The 27,788-nt window shown below is 37.5% G+C and overlaps 1 protein-coding gene across 1 annotated transcript; it reads right to left on the reverse strand.

Moving 5' to 3' along the window:
• LOC108676218 (flocculation protein FLO11) lies at positions 1-27,788 on the reverse strand. The gene is made up of 4 exons (XM_018164272.2): positions 27,721-27,788; positions 3,910-4,605; positions 3,162-3,258; positions 1-2,115 (listed from the first exon to the last, which is right to left on the reverse strand). The coding sequence occupies exons 2-4, from the start codon at positions 4,573-4,575 to the stop codon at positions 1,949-1,951; spliced, it is 930 nt and encodes a 309-aa protein (XP_018019761.1). The 5' UTR covers positions 4,576-4,605; positions 27,721-27,788; the 3' UTR covers positions 1-1,948.

Genomic DNA, 27,788 nt, shown 5'->3' on the forward strand with positions numbered 1-27,788 from the left:
TGATGTTCGTTTTAATATTTACTTATTATGATCTCGAGGAGTCGCCATACATTCGATTGGATATACAACAATTTATTCACAATAGCACCTCTAAACTCAAGTTATTAAATAACATCAACCCTTCTGAATTTTCTGTGTGCTTGTCAGAAGTATGTAGCTTATCACCTACGTATCACAAGATGCTCTGACATGCTCCTGATATCTTATCACTAAAGAACCATCGCGAATCACGATCAAGCGTCCACAAGGCTTGACATGCCAAGCGACGATTAAATGATCGCTGCTTTCAGTCGAATAGAATACATGATTAGAGTGACATTATAGGATCTCGATGGATAATACACGAATAAACCATAATTATTACCCTTCAGCGAGTAAACATTTTAATTAATTGTCAATTAAATCTCCATATAAATCTAAGGCGATATTGAAACGTATACTCAAAATATTTCGCCGAATCAGACAATTATTAGTAGCAGCCCGAGAATAGCATATATAAGAAGCCGAACCAAGTTATTTTAGTTATTTATTTTAGTTTTAGTTATTGGTCGCTGATTTGTTTTCAACTGCAAACATGTTAAATGTCAAGTGCATTGCACTCCAACATGACAAACGTATTAAGCTGTTTTCTGACCAAAAGATAACTGGGTTTTAATTATTACACAAATTTAACCCTTTAGCGGCCAATTTTCGTGCGAGATCATAACACCACTTTGCATCCATACATTATTGATAAAATTTATTATTTGAACAAATTTGACAGGTGACATATATGTCCACCTGGTCATAGCGCAGGCAGAAATTAAATGTGACATATTTGTCCAATTGCACGAATAAGCTTCGTTGATAACCAAAAAACGGCATTTTGAGAGGCGACATAGAAAGTACGTACAGCTATACGCTTTAGGGTTAAATAACATCGTCGTGCGCTTGCGCCGTATGTTCATACTCTACCGTCATGACTTTATTGTTCAAAAAATTAAAACAATTAATTATATCATTATTTTCCTAAATCGCATATTAAAAATATTTTGATTGCAAATAAATTCCAGGAAGTCATCCTAGCATCGCATACAGTTTATATCCGCTTAAATTGTTAATAGATAATTGATTTAACCACAATGTTACTTTGCTAACCTATTTGTTATTTAGGTTTTAATCTTCGCCGTATGAATTTTGATCGAGTATACATGTATGTATACTTGAATGTTTTCAGTGAATTATGCTACATATACTTAGCATTTTCTTTTGTAATACTTGGTCAAAAATTTTTATAATCACACTCATACTCTCAGAATACAAAAGATTTAAATTCAAACAACTACTCCAAGATCCAAAACATAAACCAAGTCATGAGATTACTTCTCTCTAATTCAAGCTACTTTGATGTAATAAAGCTCAAAGATTGTTAACAATGAAGCATAAAACATGTCGTCTTTACAACGAAAAACCCAAATAACATCAAAGACTTGGTCATGTACAGCTCGCACATCAAAGGCTCGGTCATGCACAGCTTGCACATCAAAGACTTGGTTGTGTGCAGCTTGCACATCAAAGGCTTGGTTGTGTGCAGCTTGCACATCAAAGGCTTGGTCATGCACAGCTTGCACATCAAAGGCTTGGTTGTGTGCAGCTCGCACATCAAAGGCTTGGTTTTTTAGGGTACATCTAGAATATCAAGGTGACTGTATTTGCCAAGGTGATTGTAGCATTTATCTAATATTTGTAAAAAAGTTTCAGTACAACCAGACATAAAAAATTTAGCAGAAGTAGATCTCAATAGCAATTGCCGGCCAAAAACGTCAAGCAGACGTAGATCTTAGTAACATTTGCCGATCAAAAACGTTTTCAAACTCTGATTTCAGTTGCATTTTCTGGCCAAAAACGTTGAGCAGACGTACATCTCATTTTCTCTTGCAGGACAAAAAATGTTTAAATAACGTAGATCTCAGTTGCACCTGCCGAAAGCGGCGCCGCAGAAGGGCTGGAGTGCAGGCTGGTCACAAGCCTGGCATGCTCGGGCTAGAGGTCGACAGCACAAGTAATGTTCCCGACAACACTTGGGCCACAGGTCCGGCGACATGTTACCGCACTGCTGACACTCGTGGCAGAAACCTGCACGCGTTAAATGATGAAGTCTAGGATGTCATCAAGCTATGCTTCAACAAAGAAAATAAAATGATCGCAAGTAACAGCTGTGTATGCCGTGGTATAATTTTTTTAAATTGATCTTAAGCACCAGAATTCTTGAATAATGAAAAGTTTCAAGTTCATTTTGGTTGAAAAAATGATCCTGATAAAAGTACAGCTTAATTTTGCATAAATACCTTTGATAAATGCAAGAAGAGTAGGGAGAAAAATCATGGACAAACTCATAATTAAATCCTCTAAAAGGCATACGAGTGCATTCAACCACCACGCAATTAATCATGAGTCTATTTTCAAATGAATCCATTTTTCATACTAAAATGACACTTGGTCGAGCGTTTTTCTCTTGTTACCTGTTCAAGCGCTAAGATCATACAGGTAGCATTCGTTATATTTGTCGTCTGTGGCACAGTTTGAAATTCACGTGACAATTAATGGAATACTCTTGTTTTTCTTTAACATGTTATGAGTCTGTGTGCTTGTGTTTATGAAACTCTAAGATTGATTCCTTTTAGCTTGTGGTTAAGTTTGGGTTTGTGGTTCCCTTCGTTGAACAAATCATATGCGGGCAAGATTTTTTAGAAATAATTTAGATACAATCCATTGAAACGATGCTAAAATATAGGAATTTAATGATCAACTTGAAGAAGAAATATTATTAATATCGTCGTCATTCGCTGCCTTATATTTATTAAACTCTGGATCAGAAATCGAATCGACCCATACAAACAGCATTTTCTGAGATCATCCGCAAAATTATTATACTCAAAGTAATTTTTTCAATAGAATAAATCTAAAACCCAAATTCAATTGTGATGATCACACATTTGGGTTCTGGGTCATCGTTCGAATGGCCTATCATAAATTCTTCCGAGTGATCGGCAGACATTCCTATGGAAAATTTTCAACATTTTCAATTTCTTTAGAATTCTCATTTTTGCTTATTTTTCTCCAGTCTATAACGTTTTTATTAACGGTCATGACTATTTCTGATCCACAATCTCAGGACTAACCTGAAGTGCAGGACATAGCGGTGGTGGCGAGATGCTTACGACAGGCGTCGCCGTTGACGCCGCGAGCGCAGATGCTCTGGCCGACCAAGTTGTCTCTCTGGAACACGAAATAGTATCAGCAAACTTCCGTTACCGGCTGGGCAACGCCTAACAATATCAGCGAACTTCCGTTACCGGCTGGCGGCTGGGCAACACCGAAACAGTGTCAGCAACTTCTGTTAACCGCTGGTCAACAAAAAAAAGTATCTGCAAACTTTCGTTACCTCCTATGCAGAAAAGGCCCAGCCATACGGACATCGGTAAAGGACTCGGCTGAATTTTCATGTAACAATGGTTTCATTCCAATCCGGGATTGGCATAATGATATAGAAATTTAAAAAAAGTAAGGAAAAAATTAGTTACTAATTTTTGCTTGAAATGGTAGTCAAGAAAATTTTCGCCATTATTTGCCATAAAAACATTTTGTTGGATGTAGGTTTGCAAGGAGCTGCAGATATGAAGAAGTGTTTGTATGATGAAATTTGACCTCGAATTTCAACTTAGTTTATTAGACTAAAATTTCTAGACAATTAGTAGCAAATATTTTTTCTTTCCGTCTGCAGACATTTAGAACTATTGAGATTCTCAAGCTAAGATTGCGACTATTTATTTGGCATAATTCTTCTTCATTTCTGTGCTACTCGACCACGAGGAGATAAATATTTGCCTGCCATAACTAATCAAATATTCAGCTAAATTGTAGACTAACCACATCAAATACTTCGTTGGTCTCAGTGGTGGTGGAGGGAGGCCTGGTGATAGGGTCCCGTGGAACCAAGTCCTGTTCACGCCCCCTGGAGCTCACGTCGAAGCTTGCCTTGACAGTCTCGTCTCCCTGGGGCGGACTTCCTCTGTTACGGATTGGTACCGTGGCCTGCGGCCTGGGAGTCGCTGCTCTACTGGTTTCTCTAGCGTCGCTAGGGATTTCTATTTGAGAAGCTTGAGGTCTCCCTGGCTCTCTTGCAGGAACTGTTCTAGCGGGAGTCACAGATGGTGCAATAGGAGCCCCTCGAGATGTGATTATCGGGTTGGGAGCTGGTGCTTCACGTAAAGGTGCAGGCCGCGCGGAAACGCTGCCAGATGGCGATGCTGATGTGGAAGATCGACTCCTAGCAGACGACGACTGAGGAGTGGCAACCCGCGACGACGAAAAAAAGTCTTCGAAATTGGCAGGCGAAGATCCTCGAATTCGAGTCGATGGTTGGTTGCTGAAGGTTGCTGTAAATGGGTTGGGATTTTGCGAAGAAGTGGATGCCGATGCGGAACGTTGAGAGTCAAAAGCGGGAATGACGTCACTAGCTCCCAAACCAATGCCAAGGGAGAAGGTTTGCGCGGACGTCATCGAAAAGAGCGAGACTAAAGTGACGAGTAGCATGGTGGATCCTCTACAGGAGCGCTGTCAGATCTGAACAAAAAGTGAAGAAGCATCATAAATTGAGATATGAAAAAAAACATTAATTATTTTAAGAACCACCTAATAAGATTCATTTTCATACAGAATAACAGCACGGGAATCTAGAATAATGAAAATTTCCAAAAATAGTTAAAATAATTTAGAATGATCTACAAGTGAAAGCCACATTAGTAAGAAATTATATTCCAAAAATTTATTAATATATTAGCAGCATGCGAATCTACTGAAACAAAATTTGCTAAAAGTGTCCACAAAAAGCGTTAAAACGTTCCAAAAATGAATGCCACATTGTAATAAATTATGCTGTAATAATTTAACCATAAAATTGTTTTTACGATTATATTTTTATGTTGTGAACCCGTCGAGCGCACTTGTATCGGTCTTTAGACACTCTAAATGATTCCATTCTTGCCGTTACTAGAAAGTTCGGATGTTTTCGGCATCATTAGCATTGGGAACGTACGAGCAAAAACCACACCACAAATTCATATAAAGTCAACTGAAACCCGCTCATCATAGCAAAGAGGAGAGAATTAAATGTATTTACAGGCAGCCCTCCTTGTGACCTTGACCGCAGCTGCTGCTGCTTTAGTACTGCAGTTATTGCAGCTGCTTGATGGCTGCAGCTCATGCTGCTTGATGCAGGAAAAGTAGGCTACTGTAGTTATTGCAGCTGCTTACTGCTCGTGCTGCTTGATGATGTAGTAGCCATAAGACTGCTTCGGTTGTTACAGCTGGTTGATGGCTGCAGCTCGTTTTGCTTGACGCTGCAGCTGTAGTATGGCTCATGCAGTTATTGCTGCTGCTATCAGCTCATGTTGCTAGTCTCTTTAATGCTACAGCAGTGAGTGCTGCTGCTGGCGAACTACAATGATGACTGCTGCAAATTCGACGGCAGTTTTTTTAGAATAAATTATTCGTAAGCTTATAGAATTTCGAGAGTCTTGGCGTTTGCTCTTGGGAATATGGCAATGCCACTCAACCACCACCACTCATACGAATGATACGAACATATGAGTGCAACTGTACCGACTACTACGAGGTACGGCTATCCATTACATAAATGTGAATTGTCTCTAATCAAGCACTATTAACGTGTTTCCTGGATTTCCCAGGACCTCTGAAGCCATTTATTGCCTAACACTTTCATGTTCCGTTTACGGTTCTGCAGTTTAACGGCACCTTATAGGAAAGACGTGGCGCCTGCGACGATAGTTCCATAAGGCCGATGACGAGAGGTCGAGTAATGAATACTCCATTTAAAAGGACCCTTAAGATAACCCCCAAATTCTCTCTCCTAAATCAGACAAGCGTGAGACATTAACACGGATTCCCACTTAACTAGTGCGTATTCCGAACAGCACTAATGCGTACAATATCTTATTCCTGTTGTTTTCTGCATCATGTAACACATCGAATAAAAAATTGTATTAATCGATTGAAGACGTACGTTTATTTCTGAACTGACATAATAACTGTATGAAAGCGATAGCAATATTCTCCATAATCAAAGAAAAAATTGTAGTGCGAACTCTAAAAGATACGTATCATTATGACAACTGACATGATTATGACACGTCTCATCTTTTACCTACACTACTCATGTTCACGCGAGCACCGCACTCTCATCAATCCAGAAAGTTATAACTTAACTTACATGAAGCTGTATCTGAACCGACCTCATGAAATGAATAACTCGGCAGGGCAAAAAAATTAGTGGGTCATCACTAATAAAAAATGTCAATAATAGTTCCACGATTCCATCTACTATTTGCAAAATTGAATTTGATATACAAAAGTCATGGATTAAGAATCGATATACTATGTATACCATCTGGTTATGGAAGTCAGCAATTCCTTAAGGATAAAAATTATGAATTTCAGAAGCATTAACTCCGAGAAATGTTGCTTGTGGAATTTAATGCATGCTGAACAGCGGGTAAAACTACAATGAATTTCTTATATTTTATTGAATTTTTAGTGTGAACAAGCACGATCTTGAGGATTACAATTTTCCATGGATGTCCAAATGGTCACGATTGCTGAGATAGCCACATGTTTTCGATGCTATGCAATTAGCAGCTCTAACTCTTCGCTTGTTTCTTGGGAAAGTGCAGATGCCTTATTTGTGCGTTGCGTGCCACGAAACAACTTGTTTGTTTTAGATGGACCAAAAAATACGATAGAAATTGTAGCCTTACAAGTGTTTCCTACCCTTAAACTAGCGACCTGGTCGGGTTGAGGGCTTCATCTGTATCCGTTTATGAGTCATTTTTTATCGCGAAAAAGTCCGTGACCATGACACAAATCGCGGAAAAAATGAAAATGTAGGGATATTGCATCTTTGTAACTTAAAGCCAAATTAATTTTTAAAAAATCGAGACCGGACCTATTCCATTTTTCACCAGGGAATTGGTAAGTAAATATTCCGCAGGAATGCCAAAGATTCAAATTATGATGGCTAAGACTAATTTTAGTGAGTGGAAATCATTCGAAGAGAAATAATTTTTGGTAACGAAAAAAAAAAAAAAGTTTGCCATTCTAAAAAAGTTTACTGTTTGCGCCATGTTTCTCAAGCTGTTTTGGAATTTACAAGCTAGAATATTAATTCAACATTCAAGATATTTCCAATTATGCATTCAGAAGCACGTTAAAATACATACAGGTTTAATAAAAAATTTTTGACCATGAACTCTTAGGTCGTTGTTTGCTCAGAAGAAACATCATCGGAGGCAATAATTGCGACATTAATAAATTCATGATTATTATTTATTTTTTAACGTATTTTGCTTCATCCTGCTAAATTTCCGATGCTTACCCAATCTTTCTAAGATTTAGTAACCTCAACCAAAAACTTATACTCAAGTTGGTGCGTTCAAGGACAGCTCGTACAGATTTCTATAGTAGGCGCTTAATGGTCCGTAAATTCCTAAATTCTATAACAGAAGTGCAAAGCTATTGCTGTCATAGCCACCTGTATCACTTCCAAGAAATGGTTATATGCGAATAAATAATTAAGCCGTGCGATAAAAGTTACATTTAAGCTAAAATATGTGAGGAGCGTTAGATGGAACTTAAGGATACTCATGCGGATTCTTACGCAAACTTTAAAAAACATTCAGTCTCCTTTAAATGATAAAATTTATTCACAACTTACCAATGCTTTCAGCCATGCATCACTTCGAATGATAGATTCAGGTAGACCCTTTGTCGAAAAACAAGGCTATTCCCACAAAATTAAACTTCCATTAATGTTCTTGACCACTTTTTACTGAATTAACTAAGGAGAAATCCTTAATTACCTAAAAGAATGATAACAAAAACACTTTTACACGTGGAAGAGGTTATGAATTAGAGTTAATGACGAGCGAAAGCGTGTAATGAGTTGCTATTCTCTAATGACCGACCAAATGAGAAGCCCGAATGGAGCTGGAAAATTTTATCATGCAAAGCATTTTTCATTGAATGGCATAAATATGCGGAAGCATCTGCAAAGTGCGTTCTTTTTTTGAAAATAAACGAATAAATGTCATGAATATGTTTCCTCCCATGGATTGTTTAGCTTTGAGAAGGCAAGATAATTAAAATTGAAAATAATTTTATAAACAATGATTATATTATTTCAGCAGGCATGGCACAACATAACAAAATCAAAGCCAACACGCAAAATATTCGAATTTATTAATTTTTAGACTTTCCAGTCTGAAACAACAGTTTTTTTTCTTGTCCCAAAACTCGTTTAAAGGAGTCGCTCAATTCGGAACATGAGATAGGGAGAATATTGTCAAAATGCAGCATAGAAATTTACTGAGGCATCGACAAATTTGATAACATAAACTACCTCAAAATTGATTGTTCCAAATAGTTGACTACTATTCTGAAATTATACTGCCATGGTCCTAAGCTTCCACACCACTCCAGTACGTTTTTTAAGCTTATCGTTGCACAAGTCCAAAGTGAGCGACACATCTTGCTCATAAACATCATCTGAAATGGTAACACAACACTTGCCATCAAAAAACGGTGGAATGTGTTTTCTTTTTATAACACATTCCATCTTTGAGAAAGATAAGTTTTTTTCGTCATATTTTCTGCCTATATACCACCTTTCTTCTGCATTTTAAACTCACACCGATAGTGGATCAAATATCTGCACTCTCATCTACGCTGCTCGGCCGCCAACACACTGACACCATCCCTCTAATGCATTTTCAACGCACACCCCCTTTGCACCGACTATCTATCATCTACCCTTTTCAACACTCTGCCCGTCATCACACCACCTCTCAAACACATTTTTAACATGCAGCACCAGTGCACCATCTATCTACCCCTTTTCACCACGCTGTCCGTCCTCACACCACCACTCAAACACATTTTCAACACACACCACCAGTGCACCATCTATCTACCCCTTTTCACCACGCTGCCCGTCCTCACACCACCTTTCAAACACATTTTCAGCACACAGCATCAGTGCATCATCTATATCTACCCCTTTTCACCACGCTGCCCGTCCTCACACCACCTTTCAAACACATTTTCAGCACACAGCACCAGTGCATCATCTATCTACCCCTTTTCACCACGCTGCCCGTCATCACACCACCGCTCAAACACATTTATAGCACACAGCTCCAGTGCACCATCTATCTACCCCTTTTCACCACGCTGGCCGTCTCACACCACCTGTCTGCACGCCGTCTACAAAGACATTCACTTTCACTGCCTATGCCCCGGTCGCCGAACGCCGGGCTACTTCCGCCCTCTCGTAGTGGCCGTTCGGCAGCAACACTTTCAACTGCATCGTAATGAACTAATAAGTAATAATAATTAACAGTACCAGCGTCGTGAAATATGTGTAGATAGACAAACAGAATTTCTTTTCTTAGAATTCGAAACTCTCTCCAAGATATTTCTTCTATTACTCGAGAATAATTTACTAATCTACCAAATTTTACAGTTGCATAAGAAGTTACATTTTCTAAGTCCGTCCGCGCGAAGAAAATACGCACCGGTAATGCAATTGGAAATTATTTATATCTCTGCGTTGTCATCGAGTTCCCTTTCTAGTCGTTGCCAAGTGACGATATCCGTTATTGCAAGCATCTATTCCAGCAAAAAAAAAATTGAACGCAAGATAGAACTTTTCATCTCTTCGATGGGAGCTTAAGCTCCGATGAACATTCCCTCTGAAATGCCCGTAGAATGTCGTAAAAACGTTTTTCTCGTATCATTTGCAAAGCAATAGCCAAGAGGATGACCTTCTTCGCCTTGATTAAAAATGCTTGAATAAGAGTGAACAATTACAATTGAACTTTTCGACCGCGTCTTTAAAATGGGGCAAGCTACAATTTAACCGCCAATCACAGCATATGATCGTGTCGCACTGCAATTCAGGTGTGATGAAAAAACTGCAGTTTATCGTTTTATAATTTCGACCTTCTGGAATTTTTCTAGTTACAGAGTGCAAAAAGTATTGGGTATGATGCGCGTCCAGTTATTCGTCTGGCTTAATTATAATTCAAGATTAATTGAATATCGCCAGGCCAAATCAACCGAGTAGCTTTAATGATATTCGTTTAAGGCACTACACTTCTAATCAATCTACATAGCAAATTTGAAGTAACAAAACTCATTAATAAAATGAAATTCAAGCAGCTTGAAAAACAACTTTAATACTGATTCGTAAATATCCGATAAAACCGCGCCGGACATATTAGTCATAAATGTTAAAACTTTGATTACAAAAGAATAAAATAATGTGAGCAATTAACATTTATTTGGCTGACGGTGGTAGAATTTTTGACCGAAAGTTCGTTGATCGGCAATTCGAGCGCCCTAAATGTCAGCAGCCGCACGTACCAATTTAAAATTCTTATTCTAAGTTGAATAACTTGAATTAATACCTTTTATAATTTTACTATACATTTAATCCAACCACGGCAACAGCGCAATTTTGCGGCCGAAGGACACCGTGCCATGGATTAATTTTCTCTCAATTATTCAATCAACGACAAAATATACCAGGACATTCTAATAAACTGCTAATTTCGTTCGAATAATTTAAATTTCAGAATTCTGTTTAGCCCTTCAGGGTTCTGCGCTTGGCAACACAAAAGAAACAGAAAAACGCATAGCTCGAGTCCGATAATTGGAAACCCTAAAATAATAAAATACAAAAATGCTTAATTCTTACAATAAGCAACAATAAGATTGACAACAGACAGGCAAGGGTCAAGTGTTCTCTTGCTTAGTTAGGAAAATGGCTTGACCAAAGCAACATAAGGAGATCTGCTGCAGAATAAAAAATAAGTTTATATAATCACAAACACCAGGTTATCCTGCTGGAAATTTTGTTATGTGATTAGAATATTAATTTAGTCTAAGGGTGCAAATGAAATTTTAAAATCTGGTCATTTAAAAGAAACACGCGGAATCTTTCAATCATGCAAACTGTCTATTCCAATTATATCCGATATCTCTTTAGAAGAGGCATATAATTAATGTTTATAATTTCCTGTTTGCTAATATGACTTTCGCTTTTAATAGGAGACCAATATGTCATTTGTCACTTTTTGTGTCATTGGTTAACTTGAGCTAAAAATTGCATGCATCATGTTGCTTTACGCTCACTAAGAAGAGATATCATTCAAATAAGATGCAGTTTGCGAGGAAGTTGTTGCAGAGTTGAAGGTCTCTAACGGAACTCAATGCGTCTGAAAAGTGGCATGCTCAGCTTAGAGTCTGCTGCGCTTAGTCCAATAACAGTCCGCTTCACAAATAATGAAATTGGAACTAAAATTCTAGAAATTTAAGCGGTACTTTAAAAATCTTAAGATTTAAACTTTTCCAGCATGCAAACCTTGGGCAACCAATCATTAATTTTTTTTAAACGTTATGTCCCAAGCGTATGTTGTCTGGCATTGGGCCGTGCGCTTTATTCATTTGCAACGTGCGAGACAAATTTTAAATTTCAAAGAGTTACGTACAAACTCAAAGAATAAGCTGACAATTCTGAACTCAATTTGACTGCAGTATTAATAAGCATTTTTCAACCATCTAGATTTTAAAATTATCACAATTTAACTTATCAGACTATTTAATCGGTATATAATCTAATATACTATATATACGACTATATTAAAATTAGACTATTTTACCGAATCTGCACTTGTGTGTAAAAATATACCTAATAAATTTTCCGGCTATTATTTTTCTAACGACAATATTCAAAAAGAAGGCTACAAACAAAAAAAATTCTGAAGCTTAAACAATGACGCTAAAAATGCCAAGCAATCATGCTGGCTACGGTGAGTGACATTTAAGTCAGCACTTATTTGGCTTCATGGCACAACAGATATTTTTAGGATAAGTTTTCAGCAGCAACGCCACCAAATAAGCGACTCTTGCACAATGTGATGTCCTTTTACGACATGGACAAACGTGACATTTTTACGGTGAAGATGTGAGAGGTTGGCGCAAAAATGTACTGTTGAGTTTATGTGTATGTAGATAATAACAGTTATGGGATCTCCACCAAGCTTCTGACAGACAATGATTCACAATCTTCATCGTCGGTTAAAAAATGATTGCTGGAAAATTTTGAAAACTACTAAATTCCACTAATCAGTTTCAAGCGAAAAAAAAATACAGAACGTAGGTATTTTATAAGATATGTCCATTAAAAATACGACACCGTGATATATCAACTAATTTTCGTAAAATAAATGAGGCAATTAATGCATTAAAATTGCAACTTTGTTCGATATAGAATCTTTGATTGATTTTACGTCCGCTGCATTTTATGTATAGCTTCTGTCAAAATTTTGAGTTAGCAACCGAAGACACAAATGAAGACTTGCCTAATGTAAATACAGTAATCTGATAAAAGGTCTTCCGTGTAGTGCTGAACCCTCAATTCCCCAGACGTTGGACCGCTGCAGTGGCGGAGCCATGGATGTCTACATGACCCTGGCATTTGTCTGCTGTCCGTTGAGTGGTCCGCAGCTTCTTTAGAAGTGCCACTATGTAGGGTTTTCCTCTATCCTGACCTACATATAGCTTATTTTGAAGCCGCATTTAACTGGATTAAAATAGATACCCACATCGTTTTGACCATAAATACATGCAAACGACACTTCATGCAGGCATCTTGGATTTCTAGGTGCGTGCATCGGAATTAGAGGCCTTTCATCGAAGGATCCTCAATTCTATAATACTGATTTCGAATATTTATCAGTTTAAAAATTGCAAGATGTCAAAATGATTTTTCATAATAGCTCTTAAATTGTCTTCCCCTATAATCCATGAGATGATTCTTCAATGCGGCTATAAATTAGAGAAGGTTGCAGTGACTCATTCATATTAAGGCGATAAAAACATCTCTATGCATGAAGCTCGCATTTAAGACTGAAAGCGGCTTCGTCATCGTTCAATAATATTAATTGTTGACCTGATGGCTTTTGAGCACCAAACAATTAACGTGGAGGTCACACAAGTCATCCATTACAGGGTGGAATTCGTTCCGGATTCAACGACGTCAAACGGCGGCGCCGCCACCAAAATAAGTGATCCAATCATGCACTTGCAGTCTGCCTATAGTACGACCTTTTGCCTTTGATCAGGTTGTTTCCGATTAATTTGAGAACCATTTTTTAACTTTGACCGAATAAGACTGAAAAGATTTCTCATATGATCACTTGATGAAGCTAAAATCATTTGAGCTAAAGTAAAAACATGCACACTCATGTTCGAGCTAACACACTATTATTGAAATTTATTTCAATTGATACATGTTCCGAAGCCTAAAAACTGAAAGAATACATAATTATGCTTTATTATGATATTATTGATTGTGGCACCTAGTCGTGTCTTTTTTGACAGTTTTTTTGTGACGACAAACTTGGTTCATGATTTATGCTCATTCCTTTATAAGATAGATGGAAACAACACGTCAATTTAAGGTTTGAACCAATCAATCCGCAATAAAAACCATCTATGATCATTGGTTTCACAACAATAAGAGTAATAAAATATAAGGAGAAAGCGGATGGCCTTTGCTCATTGAACTTAGGAATGGCAATTCAATCGATTCAATCTTTCTTGCCTCCCACGATGCACGCACGAAACGAGAGCGAACAAATGCCTGTTGCCGACTCGCCCAAGCCGTGACTGCGAAGGCTATGCCCATTCACGAACAGTTCCTCGCTCGTGTTGCGTCAAGCGTTGGGAAATGATGGAAACTGCATTTGTGGTTCCCAGGGGGTCGTCTTACTCTGTTGTTCTCCGGTGTAGAGGCTGATGGATGGATGCTCGTTCAAGCGAAACTCCATCGTGATGCAAGCGAGTGACGTCATATCGACGTTTGCAGGCGTTCATTAGTATATTATCGGTATATTTGTGCACTGAAGTTATTCTTTAATGCACATTTTATTGAAGACCAGAAAACATGTTTTATTAACAATAGTCCTATTGTTTCTCTCCATTCGGCGCAGTACACTTTAGATTTGGAAGCTCGAATATTAAGTTTACAAGGGATATTTCATTATAATTTTACGAAGTTTTGAATACACATTACTAGCTATCAAGAAAAAGTATAAGTAATGTATATTAAAATCATTGTTAAGAAATACAAGATGTACAGTGGCAGCACTGAAATATAGGCCTAGTTTGGCCTGTTGCCGATTCCTGTGATTTTTATGACATAAGCTATATAAAGCTATGGATAAAGCTTATGTCTAAAGATATGTATGGATATGTATGGATAAAGTCTATTATGGATAATGTATGGATAATGTATGGATTATGTATCCATTATGTATGGATAAAGCTTATGGATAAAGCTATGGATATGGATAAAGCTATGGAAAAATATATGTTCAGATTTGAAATGCCTAGCTCCTTATCGAACCCGGTGGAAGTCTAGTAGCTACTTCAAACTATCGCCAGTCATGAAAAGATCCGATCAAATGATACGAGTTTAGATATGTATATGAACAAGGCACGAAAAGGAAAAGAATCGGCGACAGGCCACATCAGGCCTACATTTCAGCGCCGACATCATTATGTTATGTTATGTTATGTTATGATCACAGGAGAATAAAATCCGCTCACTTGCCGCGTAACAGAAAATAATTTACGTGGAATTTACTTGTCTTTCCTATTGTTCTGCTGTACTGTGCTGTGGAATGAATGAATTATTGAATACCATCACGAAAATTTCATTATAGAACCGTGTTAAATATGTCATATATAAAATTCTGCTCGTATTAATGAATATATATCACTTGTTTGCTTAAATCGCAAATTAACTAAGAATTTAAAAGCAAAGAAAAGTCCACAAAAATTCATATCTTTATAGAAAACGTTTCGGAGACCAGCTCCATCGTCAGTTCGTATAATCTAGAATCACAATTTGTGATTCTAGATTATACGAACTGACGATGGAGCTGGTCTCCGAAACGTTTTCTATAAAGATATGAATTTTTGTGGACTTTTCTTTGCTTTTAAATTCTTATATAAAATTCTTATCCATAATTTGGCATCTAATTCAGCTTCACAATCCATCCGTAGGCATCAAACCATGACGACTAGCAAATCCAAGCAACATCAAAAACGTGACGATTATCAAAAAACTGCCGAATTATTTGAAATACATTCACCATTTAATTTAAAAGTTGTAAACGTTGGGTGTATAACTGAAAATTTAGGGATGAATTGGCTATGAATATTAAAGAAAGATTTCTATCCCATAATCCCAATTTTATTCCATAGAATAGAATCATATAAATACATCAATACAATAATTTAATATTTTCCTGTGTTTAGAAGTCTAGAAGATAACATAAATGTATTTGATGATATCTGCGGGAATGTTGTCCTGTGTCCACATTCTTGCCCCAGGAATGTGGGGAGGTTAAAGGCCAGAACCCTGCCCTTGATATCATACCGAGCCATTAGTGAGGCTTCAGGAACGCAATCTTTAACATTTGTTCATGCCTTTTTTATTTATGTAACGTCAACTATAGAGTAGAGCAAATGTTGTGAATTTTGTAGCGAAGAATGCTACTCTCAAGTAAGATTTATACTGATATATGTATGTCAATATATGTAAAATGTAATAGTATGGAATAATATTGCAAAAACGAATATATTTCAAACATGAATTGGTTCAGTAATGAAAATATTATTTTGTTTATTTTGTTACTGATGCGATTCGTGCTGAAGTTATTGTTCTTAATAATAGGATATTGCAAACATACAATGGTTAAATAAGCAATTAGTGTGTGCAGTGCTCACTCATTATTCATTTTATGTGTTTAACAGGAACTTGACCGACAACAATGGCAACAGAGATATCATGATATTATGACTGGATTTCCTTGTTAAATATATTGTATTTGTTCATATAAAAGGGGAGGGAAGGGGTCCGGTCTAGTTGGCAGAAGGTCGAGGGCTCAGCAGCGCCCCATAACAACGACCAAAATAACAACAAAGAATTTGATCGGCAGGACCAACCAAGCGTGAAAATCTATGTCAAGTTTCCCGACTTGACTCGGCGCTCTCGAATCAACAGAGCGAGTCCTAGACATTGAACTCTAAGATTCCAAGATCACTTCGGCCCATAAATTTGATTTAGTTTCTAGGTGTAATTTTGTTTGTTGTTTGAGATATTAATAAACATTTCCCGTTGGAAGCAGTTTTGATGATTTTGTTATGTTCATAGTCGCTAGTAGTTATGAGTGGAGAAAAAAATTATGAGAAACATGGATAATGGTACTTTGTGTTTCGTTGAATTTTAATTATAATTTATGTTAATAAGTTTTCTAGTCATAGAATATAGAATATATCTCTAATTTCTAGTTATATTATATTTTTGATAAGGACTTTACGTATGATTTATTAATTTTCAGGTCAAATTTTTACGAACCTTTCAACTTCGTTCAGATTAAGAGAGAGAGCGCTTCATTCGATACCTTTTTAGCGCATTTTCTCATTTATGAAAAAAATGCACTATTGTGCTCGCCATGTCCGTCCGTCCGTCTCTGTCTGTCCGTCCGTCTGTCCGTGACCTCAAGTTTTCGTCGACGAGAAAATGCGCTCTCTGTCACTCACTGCAGTGAGTACTGAGTTATATTTTTTCAGTTGTTGGAACGATTAATCAATGAACCATAATAATAATCTGTTCCATGTGATAAATTTCGCATGGCAGGAGAACGTTTCGACTGCTGTGCGCCTCATTAGTAGATTCTAGCGCTCCTGGAGCGCGAGCAGCGAGTTCTGGATTGGCGATAATTTCTGACGTATAATGGAGCCGTGAAGGCTAAGCGCACCCGAGATTTCACTTCACCGAAGCGTCAACTCGCAAAATCCTTGCAATGACGTTAATGCGAAGGACATCGCTCACTGGTATGGGTGCAATAACTTTAAATCGGAGAGAACCGAAACTTTTCAAGGACATGAGGAGAAATGCGCCAATTCAAAATGTCTTCCAAGTGTCATGATTCACGGGGTGTCACGATTTGAGTCAAGAGGAGGTGGTATTTTATCATTTTATTGCAAAGCAAATTTTATGGTCAAATTATCAATAGATGAAACCAGCTTAACAGGGCTTTTGCAACATTTTTGCCGAAAAAAATAAGGAAATAGCTTACCAGGGTATATTTTTGCACATAAAAATTATCCAAGTCTACAAGTTGCCGAAATAAGTCGACAAGAACAAACATAAAACTAAACAAAAATTAAATTTCACGTTTTTCCCGTGAACGTGCATGACAAGGAAGGTTACATCGCGGAGTTTTAAAGGGGACCAGGTTTTTGCTCGAACTGATCTTTCTTTCTCCCAACGATGGCAGCGCGGGCGCAATAAGCGGAAAAACGATTCTCGACTAAACAAATTTTTTTATATTTTGAAAAGGCCAAGGTTGACGTTTAGGAGCAATGATGCGAGATAAATTTCATAGGAAGCGATTCGAAATCGATCGATTTATATAAGCAGTAAACTTGCCAATCTCATTCAAAAGTTTTTGTTTTATTTTTTACTATTACCTACCTCAACAGTCAGGGTGAAAATAGAAGCTTTCGGGGAGATAGTTGCGACATTATTGTTTCAAAGAGGAGGGTTACACATGAGAAATGATAAGAAGAGCTAAAATTTGAAAAATATTGTAACACATTTTATACCATGTGTTTCCAGTTAAACTGTGAAATGTGCATCAAAATCTCGTAGATTTGAAAATGAATAATAAATAATAAAACTCACTAGGATGACCGTCGTCCCAACCAGGGGCTTGGCAAACGAGTGCTCGTGGAGGCACGTAATGAGCCGACGCCCAGCAAAGCCCACGTCGAGGTTCCTAATACCAAAGATCACGCGTCTGCCACGTTGAAGCGTCAAAAAAATCGTCAATCTTGTTTGGCGCCACGCGTTATGCGCCTGCACCGCTGCCGCTGCATAAGATCTGTACAAGTGTTTGGTGCAAACATAAGTCGGCGCGGAAGAGGATGGTCTTTTTTCCCCATTTAGGTACGAGTTATTTTTTTTCATATTTATAAAAAGGATGGCCTAAAAGCCGAAAAATAAAATCCAGTTGATTTAATATTAATGTTCGCAACTTATAAGAAAAATCGTCAAGGTATTTTCAAAACATTGAAAAGCTTTACGATAGCTTGTAATATCTATCTCTTTCGTCTCTCAAACAAAATTCCTTGACTTCTTCTTAAACTTTTGGGCCACCCAATTTCTAAACTTTGCAGCCTGTATTTTTGAGCGATTTCATCAGAACCCGTTGTTCAAGTTAAAGTTAAGGACCATAACATAAACTTTCCACACGTGGGTTCTATATTACTGTACACTAGTTCCCCGGAAACATATCATACAAAAGCGCCCAGTACGGCTGATCCGGTCAAAGTAGCGCAAGGTTGCTGGGGGCGACGAGGGCCTGACTCGTGTGCGTGGGCCAGCGAGTGCGACCGAAATAAGGAGAGAGCTGCAGTTCTGAAGCGGCCCTGAGACAGTTTCCGGTGAAGTGAACGCAAGCAAGAAGCTCACGCGAAAGGAAACCTAAATGTCAAAACCACCAAAAAATTCTCCAAGCTGCTTATATGTGAAGGAATTAATTGTTTCGGTGGAATAAAATTCACGATAATCAATTAATTTCGTGAGCTAACGTGTGGCTCCTTTCGTGGGCACTTATTGAAGAGGCTTCAAATATTATAGCAATATTTGATTGATTTATTTAGTGTTTGTTGCTGGATAACAATATCGAAACGAAAAACTACGACTGATTCACTTGATCTTAGTTCGGGTAAAATATTAATGCTTAAATTTTGAACGAAGACTATATAAAAACTGCGGAATTGGACTGCGCCATGCAAGTATCTTCGGCAAATTCTAACGGCTGATTCTAAACTTAATTCGAAGAAATATATGTATCAGGTGCACCGTGCTAGACAAGGTCAGCCACTGACTAGTAAATGGAGACCATGCGTAAAATATAGGGCGCATGTCTGCATGCACTCAAAAAACACGCGCGCGTGAGAGTCAAATACAAAGGCAATACTGTAATTAATTCATTCGTTGAGCGTGCTTCTGTACGTAACTCACATGCTACTATTAGGACGCGTATTTTAGACACCTTTTAAGGAGACGACTTCCGTATGTTTCACGGAAATGAATTAGGTTGATGTTTTTCTGATGAGTCAAATAATTTGTAAATTCAACACAATAACTTCATTCTACATTCCTCAGATGATGGTGAAACAAGATTTACAATAAGATGACAATTTTGTCAGACACAACGGAATTTTTTCAGTCACAACACATTAGTGTTTAGAAAATATACCAAAATGTAACGCTTGCTGACTAAAATAATAAAAAAAAACATCTCAAGGAAAAATTTTTTATGTGGGCATTAATGATGTGCATTAATAATATATGTGCTGCCCATCACTTTCCAGGAAGAGGTCTAAAATAAAGCAATACATGATCTGCAAACAACATCCAGACATGAAAACATTGTCTGTAAGCTTTAACGCTATATGCAGCAAGCACGACAATTGCATGCGTAATGAGAGGGTGTGGCAGTGAAGTGCACCGGGAAGTGATGTACACCTGTTCAGGAAGTGTCATAACTTTTATTGTGATTAGATAACGTCGCCAGCAGATACCGTACGTGCGTGGCCGTTTATGTAAATCACTCCATACTGACAGTATCAGCAAAAGTTTACGAGTTTGCACAACTATAGGTCTCAAGTGAGAAATGCCAGCAATCGTGCATATATGTTTCGCAGCGAAAAAATAAACAAGTCGTTTCTAAGCTTGGATAGCGAAACATACTGAAGCATATATTCATTTAGCAAAATTTCTTTGCGATTAGTGTACTTAGAAATAGAGCAAGCACTTTCAATTTTAAAAAATACCGAAATTTATAATATCAATAGATGATCAAGTTTAACTTCAAGCTCAGCAAGTTATCTGACAATAAGGTTTGTCCACTTCTCTAGATAAACAACTTTAATTAAAGTTGTTACGAGGAAACTGAGGTATTCGTGTCCATTATAAATTCAACTAACGTTAGTACGATAAACATGGCTAAAATTAAATGATAATACAGAACCATCTTGCAACATTTCTTCACAAAAATTATCTCCCAAGTATTTCTATTTGAGTTGCTATTAGTCTGAACAATTTCCGAAACATGCAAAACGTTTCAAAAGCTTATCTCGACACTCGTCTATAGGCATCATCGTCAAACTGTGATTCGTAGAGGACGTGTGCGTCCAGGAATTTTGGTGTCCTGAAGGATCTTTTTTGCCTGGGTAATAGAATAGTTACATAACTTCACAGGTCTGATGGTGAACTCAACCCCATTCTCCTGGCATGAATCACAGGAGCTGTTAACGCTCTACACCATGGGCCGTCCTATCAAAACTCGCCTTAGCAGACGTGGTAGCCCAGGTACGCATAGCGGTTGATTTTTCGTCTGTGATAGGTGTAGATTTAGAATGACAAGCCGTCAGTGATCGGCTGACGGAAATCTTTCGTATTTTTATAGTACCTGAGTACGTTACTTAAGGTTCTATCATTACCCGTTCTCCGCTGACTGACCAACTCGTTTGACTGAACGATCAACACTGAGCTGAGATCAGCGGCACTGCGTCAGAATTTTCAGGCTTGAGGCGATAATTCAGTGACAGATCTTAAGATAAATTATGTTTGTTAATCCCAACTCAGGTTAGAAGCTGAATCTGACAATCAGAGACAGCCACAGATCGCGATACCCTAAAAAATATTTAAATGAACGTAACAATTTCCACAGATTATTGCAACGGAGGCCTATGAAACGCATGCAGCAGTTTATATCGCAGTATATTTCGCGGCTATTGCTTGGCGGAAACGACCGCGCTGACCACGGCAAGACCTGCCGGCAGTACCGGCGCCCCAATGTGTTCGTTGTCCGCAGTTGTGTCGCCGGAGCATCGTGATGAATTCCTGGAGTACCTTTGCCCCTTCTTCTTGTTCATCGAATATTCATGCAAAATACGTGCAGATATTGTCGTGCGCATGTGTACGAGAGTCAGGCGGAATTGAGAAACAAAAATCCGATGGAAGGAAGTTCCAATGACAGGCGCAAAATAGGTCATCAAAATTGATTGTTAATATATCGTGGAATAATAAAATGAGGCCATCCTCCAAAGTATTCTAAGAAGTTGCAAGAAGAAGTGAGAATCTTGAGAATCTCACTTATCTGTTCAATACAGATGTGGAATTTGGTACATAGATTGGGCAAAGGCGTGGCTTAGAATGAACAACTTTTTAGTAAAGTAAAAACTAGAGATGACAATGATTGTTCTCAGAAGCAGCAGCAGCAGCCGGTTGTCCTCACATAACCTGTCTCAGTCTGCAGGCTGTCAAGGACACTCAAATAAAGTAAAAAAAATCCTTCTGCCCGGACAGATTTCGTTCTTGAAAATGCTTCAATTTTCAAACTCTGCGATATTCAACAAATCAAAAACAAATTGTAAATCTCTCTAAGCAACTATCAACTTTTTAAATTATTCCACTAAATCTTATGTATCGATAAATTTGTAATATGCAATTTAAAACAAGCTTAAATATTTTCTGGCTGTATCAATAATGACAAACAATTACAACTAAATTAAGATAACCGAGCTCCAGACAAAAAATCCCAGTTCTATCACTTCATGAAATCCCATTTGAGTGAATACTTTCACATGAAACCTGGTTAATTCCTTGTGCCATTAAAGTTTCAATATCATCGAGGCCATCGCGATCCATTAATAAACTGCATGATGCAAGCGGGTTAGAATGAGGGGAATGAGAGATCTCGGGCAAGCGTATAATAAACCAATTTAAATGGGCACGCGATTTCACTAGCATGTACAAGAACATACTGTACGTGCAAAAAAAAAAGAATAGAAATATAAAAACATAAAGTAAATGTACAATGAACATAGAAATCATATGTGCTATAAACATGGGAGGCATGATCTAGTGTAACAACCTCCACATTTTAAAGATAATTTCAAGCTTACCCTGACAATGTCGAGTCTATTATCTAGAATAAAATGTCTTGAGCCTAACGGCATCAAACGCACACTATTTAAGTGAAGGAACAAATTCAGCTGGCTTCCCTATTTAGCCCGATATCTTACTTTGCAGTTGCAGCAAACAAATTTTCCGACAACTAAATAACACACAGTCAAGAGATAAATTAATCTCCCATTGTTAAACATTGTCATCATACTCCTAAATCACGAAGTTATTTGTAGCTTAAGAAATAGTTTTTGCTAAAGGATTGATAGCTGCTGACAATTTCGATTTTATACAACCCTCACTCAACCTGCAGCTGCGTTGGTTACTAAATATTCATTCTTCAGATTATTACTAAAATAAGTGCATGTATTATTTTATCGGTACTACTGTTAAAGACTAATCGAGCAACAATTTGTATAAGCAGACAATAATCAATATGGAGATTGAAAATATACGGCACACATGGCACGTTGACCGAAAGCTGGATGAGTCAGATCCTTTCTTAGGTATTGCCGTGGCCTTCGTAGAGCTGCAGCCGAGAACACATACCGCGACTACATGAAGTTGCACTCGTGGGTCAGTAAGATTTTTTTTCTGCAAGCATTTTATTAGCGCTTGGACTCTGATTCCTAGGTCCATTTACGCGCGATTAACTATGCTCCGAATGTTCATTTTACAACAGGACGACTAGATCTTCTATCTCCGAATTTTGCTTCATCAAAAGTATAACAATAATTTTTTTCGACATTTTATTTCACAATTTTTTCGAAAATATGGGCTACATCAGTACCAGTCGACAATCCAGTTTTCACCGAAAGTAGGCTGAGCTACTAATTTCGAATATGTCTATATATCTTGAATACGGCCTGAAATCATTTGGTTATACGTTTAGGAGCGAATTACATTATTTGGATGGTTTTTAAAATTATGTTATCTGTTACAGCATCAACATACTATTTTGTAAGGACGTGCATAATTTTTTTTCAAGTTTAGAGTATGGATGCTTTATGCTCTAAGTCTAAGTTAAGCATGAAGTTTTCGTCGCATGGAAAATATAATTCACCAAATTTGAATCGTTACATGACGGACAAAAAAAATTGAACACAATATCGAGTGATTATGCGTGAAAATCAAATTTTTAACTGTTGAATAAGCTACATTATTTTTATTTGTCATTATTTTTCATCGAAAGTGTCATTAACTCGAAAATTCAATTATATCTGCATAAGAGGTTCTACATATTGATATTTATTTGTCTAGAGAAAGCATTCGTAACACCCCCAGCTGAGCATGCCAATCAAGTACTTAAAGCCACATCTGTTCGTTCGTATATTGAATATATGTGAAGTTTTTCATTATAATTCGTTCGTCTATCGAATTTTTGTGATTTTTTCGAATATTTGTTCGGAGACTTCTTGCAGGTATATCACACTTGTATCACAGTAGAAAAACGAACCACCATTGCTACAAATTTTTTAATTTCAGGCACTCATGCCCAGGACCATCATTCATATAAAGCAGTCATGATAAGTGATTCTTTATTTCATCTGTCATAAATAATCTAATGTTTCGAAGAAATTAAGAAGAAATATTTGAGCATTTTTACACAAACGTATCATTACTTTCAATATATATCGATCGTGTTAAAAGGTAAGAATTCGTTTTGGGGAACCTCTTGCTTAGTAATTTCACCAACCACGGCGACTCATGACCGTCTCAGCACTTAATTTCCAAATACATCAACCGGGACGACAAGCGAGAAAATAATTCTGTATAATGAACCTCTTAGTTACAGTTCTCACTTATAGCGTCCCAAATTCATGGCAGGAAACGACCAAGTGATCTAACTGACGATGCGCTGACGACAAGTTTCACAACCACGGAACACAGGCTTCGCGTTGCACAAGACGAGGGAGCTGCTGCAGCGTAGGGATGCTGAGTTCTTGTAGTCTTCTGCCTCACTGGAGCAGATATTTCTCAAGCCTGTGCCATGTGCAAGACTCCAGCAATAACAAGAGACCCTCGGTTAGGAAGAAAAGGAAGAACTCCTCTCTGTTGCGACACAAAGACGCCGCGCTCAGGACACGCTAGTAGCGAACGCGAGACGCTGCAATGCAAGCCTCGCTCCTTCACGCTTCGCCTCGTCCGGCGTATGACAGAGCACGAACACTCATTACGGGCCACATGTTGGAAATTTCTAAAAAAAATTCCCACTATTTGATTCCAAAATAATTATTTCCTTAACTGTTTTTCAACACTACAACGTTACGTTCAGGTTTCTCTTTATATTACATCCAAAAACTGAGAAACAGCTTACAGAAACTATGGCCTCAAGTCAGTGTTACGAGTCGGCCATTGAATATTCTAATTGTGCTCAAAGTATGAGTTAAGGGATGCTTGATGCAAACTTAAGCACATCTAATTAATGCATCTAAAATTTCTGTCACCATAAAAACGTCAGAAGAAATCGACAGCTTATATTACATTGCTAAGCAAGTTATTTGCGATGTTTCGGCTAACAAATAATTATGTACAAAGCTATGCATTGCAGGAAAACGCTGCAATACTTGGCATGATACAAATGATGATCACGAATTCATCTTCAAAACCCTTTTCGCGAATGACCTAATAGGGCTGATGCGTAAAATATTCTCTTAATAAATGAATTGATGAGATGTCCGTTCAACACGTGAATAATCGAGTCGTGATATTAACAACAGGGCAATTATTTTGTTTTTCGGCTAAATTGAAAGAATTTGTTTGTAAGTTCATTAGCTGTAGTTGCTGTGGTGTGAACGCAGCCTTTATTGCGGTCTTTCACTTTCAGCGTTAATGCCGACACGAACATAAGTCGTGACATAAAAAAGACCGCGACGTATGTCCCCCGAGAGACGTGTAATGTTTATGCCACGGTTTACGGTGTCGCATAAAATTAAAAGGCATTCTTGATCCCGAGAGTTCTAGGCACGTACAAAGATAAATGCTATTTTTGGGAAAAAGTAACGAGTTTACTATAAAACGGGACTTTCTGCAAGGAACGTGGAAAATATCGACGTTGCGTAAAATGAGTTGACTGCAGCAAAAACTTGCTTGCCTTCGATAAAGAGGAACAGAAAGGCTGCACGTAAATTTCTCTTGCACGAAAACGAACGAAGAGATTGTAATTTGGCCGGTAAATAGTAATTTCAATAGCAAATTATGGAAGTTATTGGAGAATTTTAAGAGTTCAGAAACATGTGGACGGCGTTTAATATGAGATTTGTAATAAATAGCCAGTTTAAGGTTTGAAGAGTCTGACGTCCAATACATTAGCAGGACGCCGTGTACATATAGCAAGTTGTTTTCCACTAATGCTTCGTATTGCTTAACATGGCAGTATTACAACATGAATTTTTTTATCGCGATAATACCGTTCATACCTCTCTTTACTGATTATTATATTTTGGAATGAAAATCATTCAGTCTTTATTTCATTTATGCAGAAATGTAGCGAGGAATTGTAAACGTTTCCAATTTATACACAAAATATAGTTTCCTTTTTTGCTTTGAACATTTTAGCATTCGACACGAGCAACTTGTGTGCAATGCATTGATATTTTGAAAATGCAGTAGCTCCTGTTTAACACATACAGATCATTAAACTCGTGCCTAAGCCACAAAGCCTAATAAAAATAATTTCAATCCTACTATTTTGCCTAGAACCAACCTTAAAATCATGCAGTCTGTCGCTACAGTTAGTCTTTCAGGGATTTAACATCGTTTTCAAAACCTAGGACGAGTGAAATAAGCTAGAATTTGGCTTAGTTTTCTAGCGTGTAATCCAATATTTCATGCATTTATACAAAAGTAAAACACTACAATAAATGCAGATATTATCATATATTGGTGGAACATCTATAGAATTTAAACTTTTCATGAATAGAAAACCGGCGAAAAAATGTTCGTATCGCACTCACTCTCTGCTGTTGCGCAAGAGTCATTTCTCACAAAAAAAGGTCAACTGTCAACTGTTCCTTTCGTTGTAGGTTTACAAGCACTTTGATTCAGATTTAAGACCAACACAAAACATTCAGGAAAAACACAGTACAAATTACTGTGGGATCAATGCGAAGAAATGGACTAGGTCTTGGAAGCACAAGTTTGCTTCAGCATCTCTATAAGAATCTTGAGAAGCTTGCAAGATAGTTTACTTTAATAGCAAATGGGATTCCGACTATTCTCTTTCCCGTAAAATATTCATATTAAATTGTATCTGACTTTAATTTGCTTAAGATCCTCTATTTTGTAGCCTAAAAATTCGTGCTTAAAAAATTTTTTCATTATGTAGCATAAGAAACACTTGCTAGCCCTTAACCTACCAAGGTTATTTCACAACGTAGCTTAGCAAGGGGGTCCTGTAGGGACCCCATTATTTTTGCCAATTTATTTGGAGGAATTTAAGTCAGATTAGTCATATGGGCTTCAGGGCTCATGAAATAAAATTTTAGTGATAAGCAAGCAATTTTCTACCCTCATACATTTCATTTATAGTTAAATAGGAAAGTGGCATTTTTAGACAAAATCATTCAAACAAATACGACTGCATCCTTTCATAACAAGATTGATTCCAAGAAACAATTAGTTCAAACCGTTTTGACAGGATCGCCAAAAACGACACTCTGGGGTCTAGGCAGGAACCTCTTGGTATATTAAGGACTAGACAAAAATCTGTGTTTTCCCTATGAAAACTTATCTGAAAATAATATAAGTACAAATTGACCAATAGACAAAATTCGTTCCGCGTCATTTTCTCTTCGCCAAGGAAAGCTCTTGCGGTCACTCACACTTGGATTGCACCTTAAGATGTCAACACGGTATACGACCCAACAGCTGTTGCAGAGTTTTAATGCTAGATATTTTTATTTGTTAATTTTGTTAAAATATTGTCCCTATTCATGAAGGCGATTCATAAGTTAACTAATCCCATAAACCTTATCCCAGTTCATTTTCCCGCAGGAGGCTCGAAAGCACAAACGGTAAGGGCGCAATATTGCAGTTTGTTCACATTCAATTGCTCCTGTTCTTGAAATTTCACGCCTAAAGATGAAACTATTTCGTAGATCCTATGAATCTAGCGCTTAGTTATTTTACCGTTCCCATCCTTTCTTGAGTCTATTTATCTTCGTTTGCTATTAATCTTATGTGTGACGTGCCCTCGAAGTTCGTTTGAACCAGACGAAAGTCGAAACGATAAATGCTTCGCAGAATAATAATAATACTAATATTATTCATGTGTTTGCGTTAACAAGCAAGCTGGCGAAAAAATGCCCTACAGTGAACTTTTCAAATGGAAACTATTGTCAATTATGACCCAAAATATTTGCTTAATCATATTCATTGCTGTTGCAGCCTTCAAGATGTAATATACACAATGAAAATAAAACAAAAAAGGACACCTGGAAATGGAACAGGCACTGCACATGGCAGTGCGCAGATGGTTTGAATTCTTATGATATGTGAAGAGTCCAAAGTAAGCCATCAATATCGAATGTAGAAACTGTACTCACATCCTGCAGGAGTAGCACAAGGAGATTATCCAGGCACGCAACCTACAACCACAACAGCCCAGCAATGA

Source organism: Hyalella azteca, unplaced genomic scaffold (assembly GCF_000764305.2).
Source record: "Hyalella azteca isolate HAZT.00-mixed unplaced genomic scaffold, Hazt_2.0.2 contig5, whole genome shotgun sequence".
NCBI classification, from domain to species: Eukaryota; Metazoa; Arthropoda; class Malacostraca; order Amphipoda; family Hyalellidae; genus Hyalella; species Hyalella azteca.

Bases quoted from the DNA above. Each gene is read 5' to 3' on its own strand.
- LOC108676218 (XM_018164272.2), bottom strand. From the start codon at position 4,575: ATGCTACTCGTCACTTTAGTCTCGCTCTTTTCGATGACGTCCGCGCAA. The intron at 3,259-3,909 runs GTTAGTCTACAA...TTCGTGTTCCAG, and splicing joins CCAACGAAGTATTTGATGTG to AGAGACAACTTGGTCGGCCA. The intron at 2,116-3,161 runs GTTAGTCCTGAG...TAACGCGTGCAG, and splicing joins CGCTATGTCCTGCACTTCAG to GTTTCTGCCACGAGTGTCAG.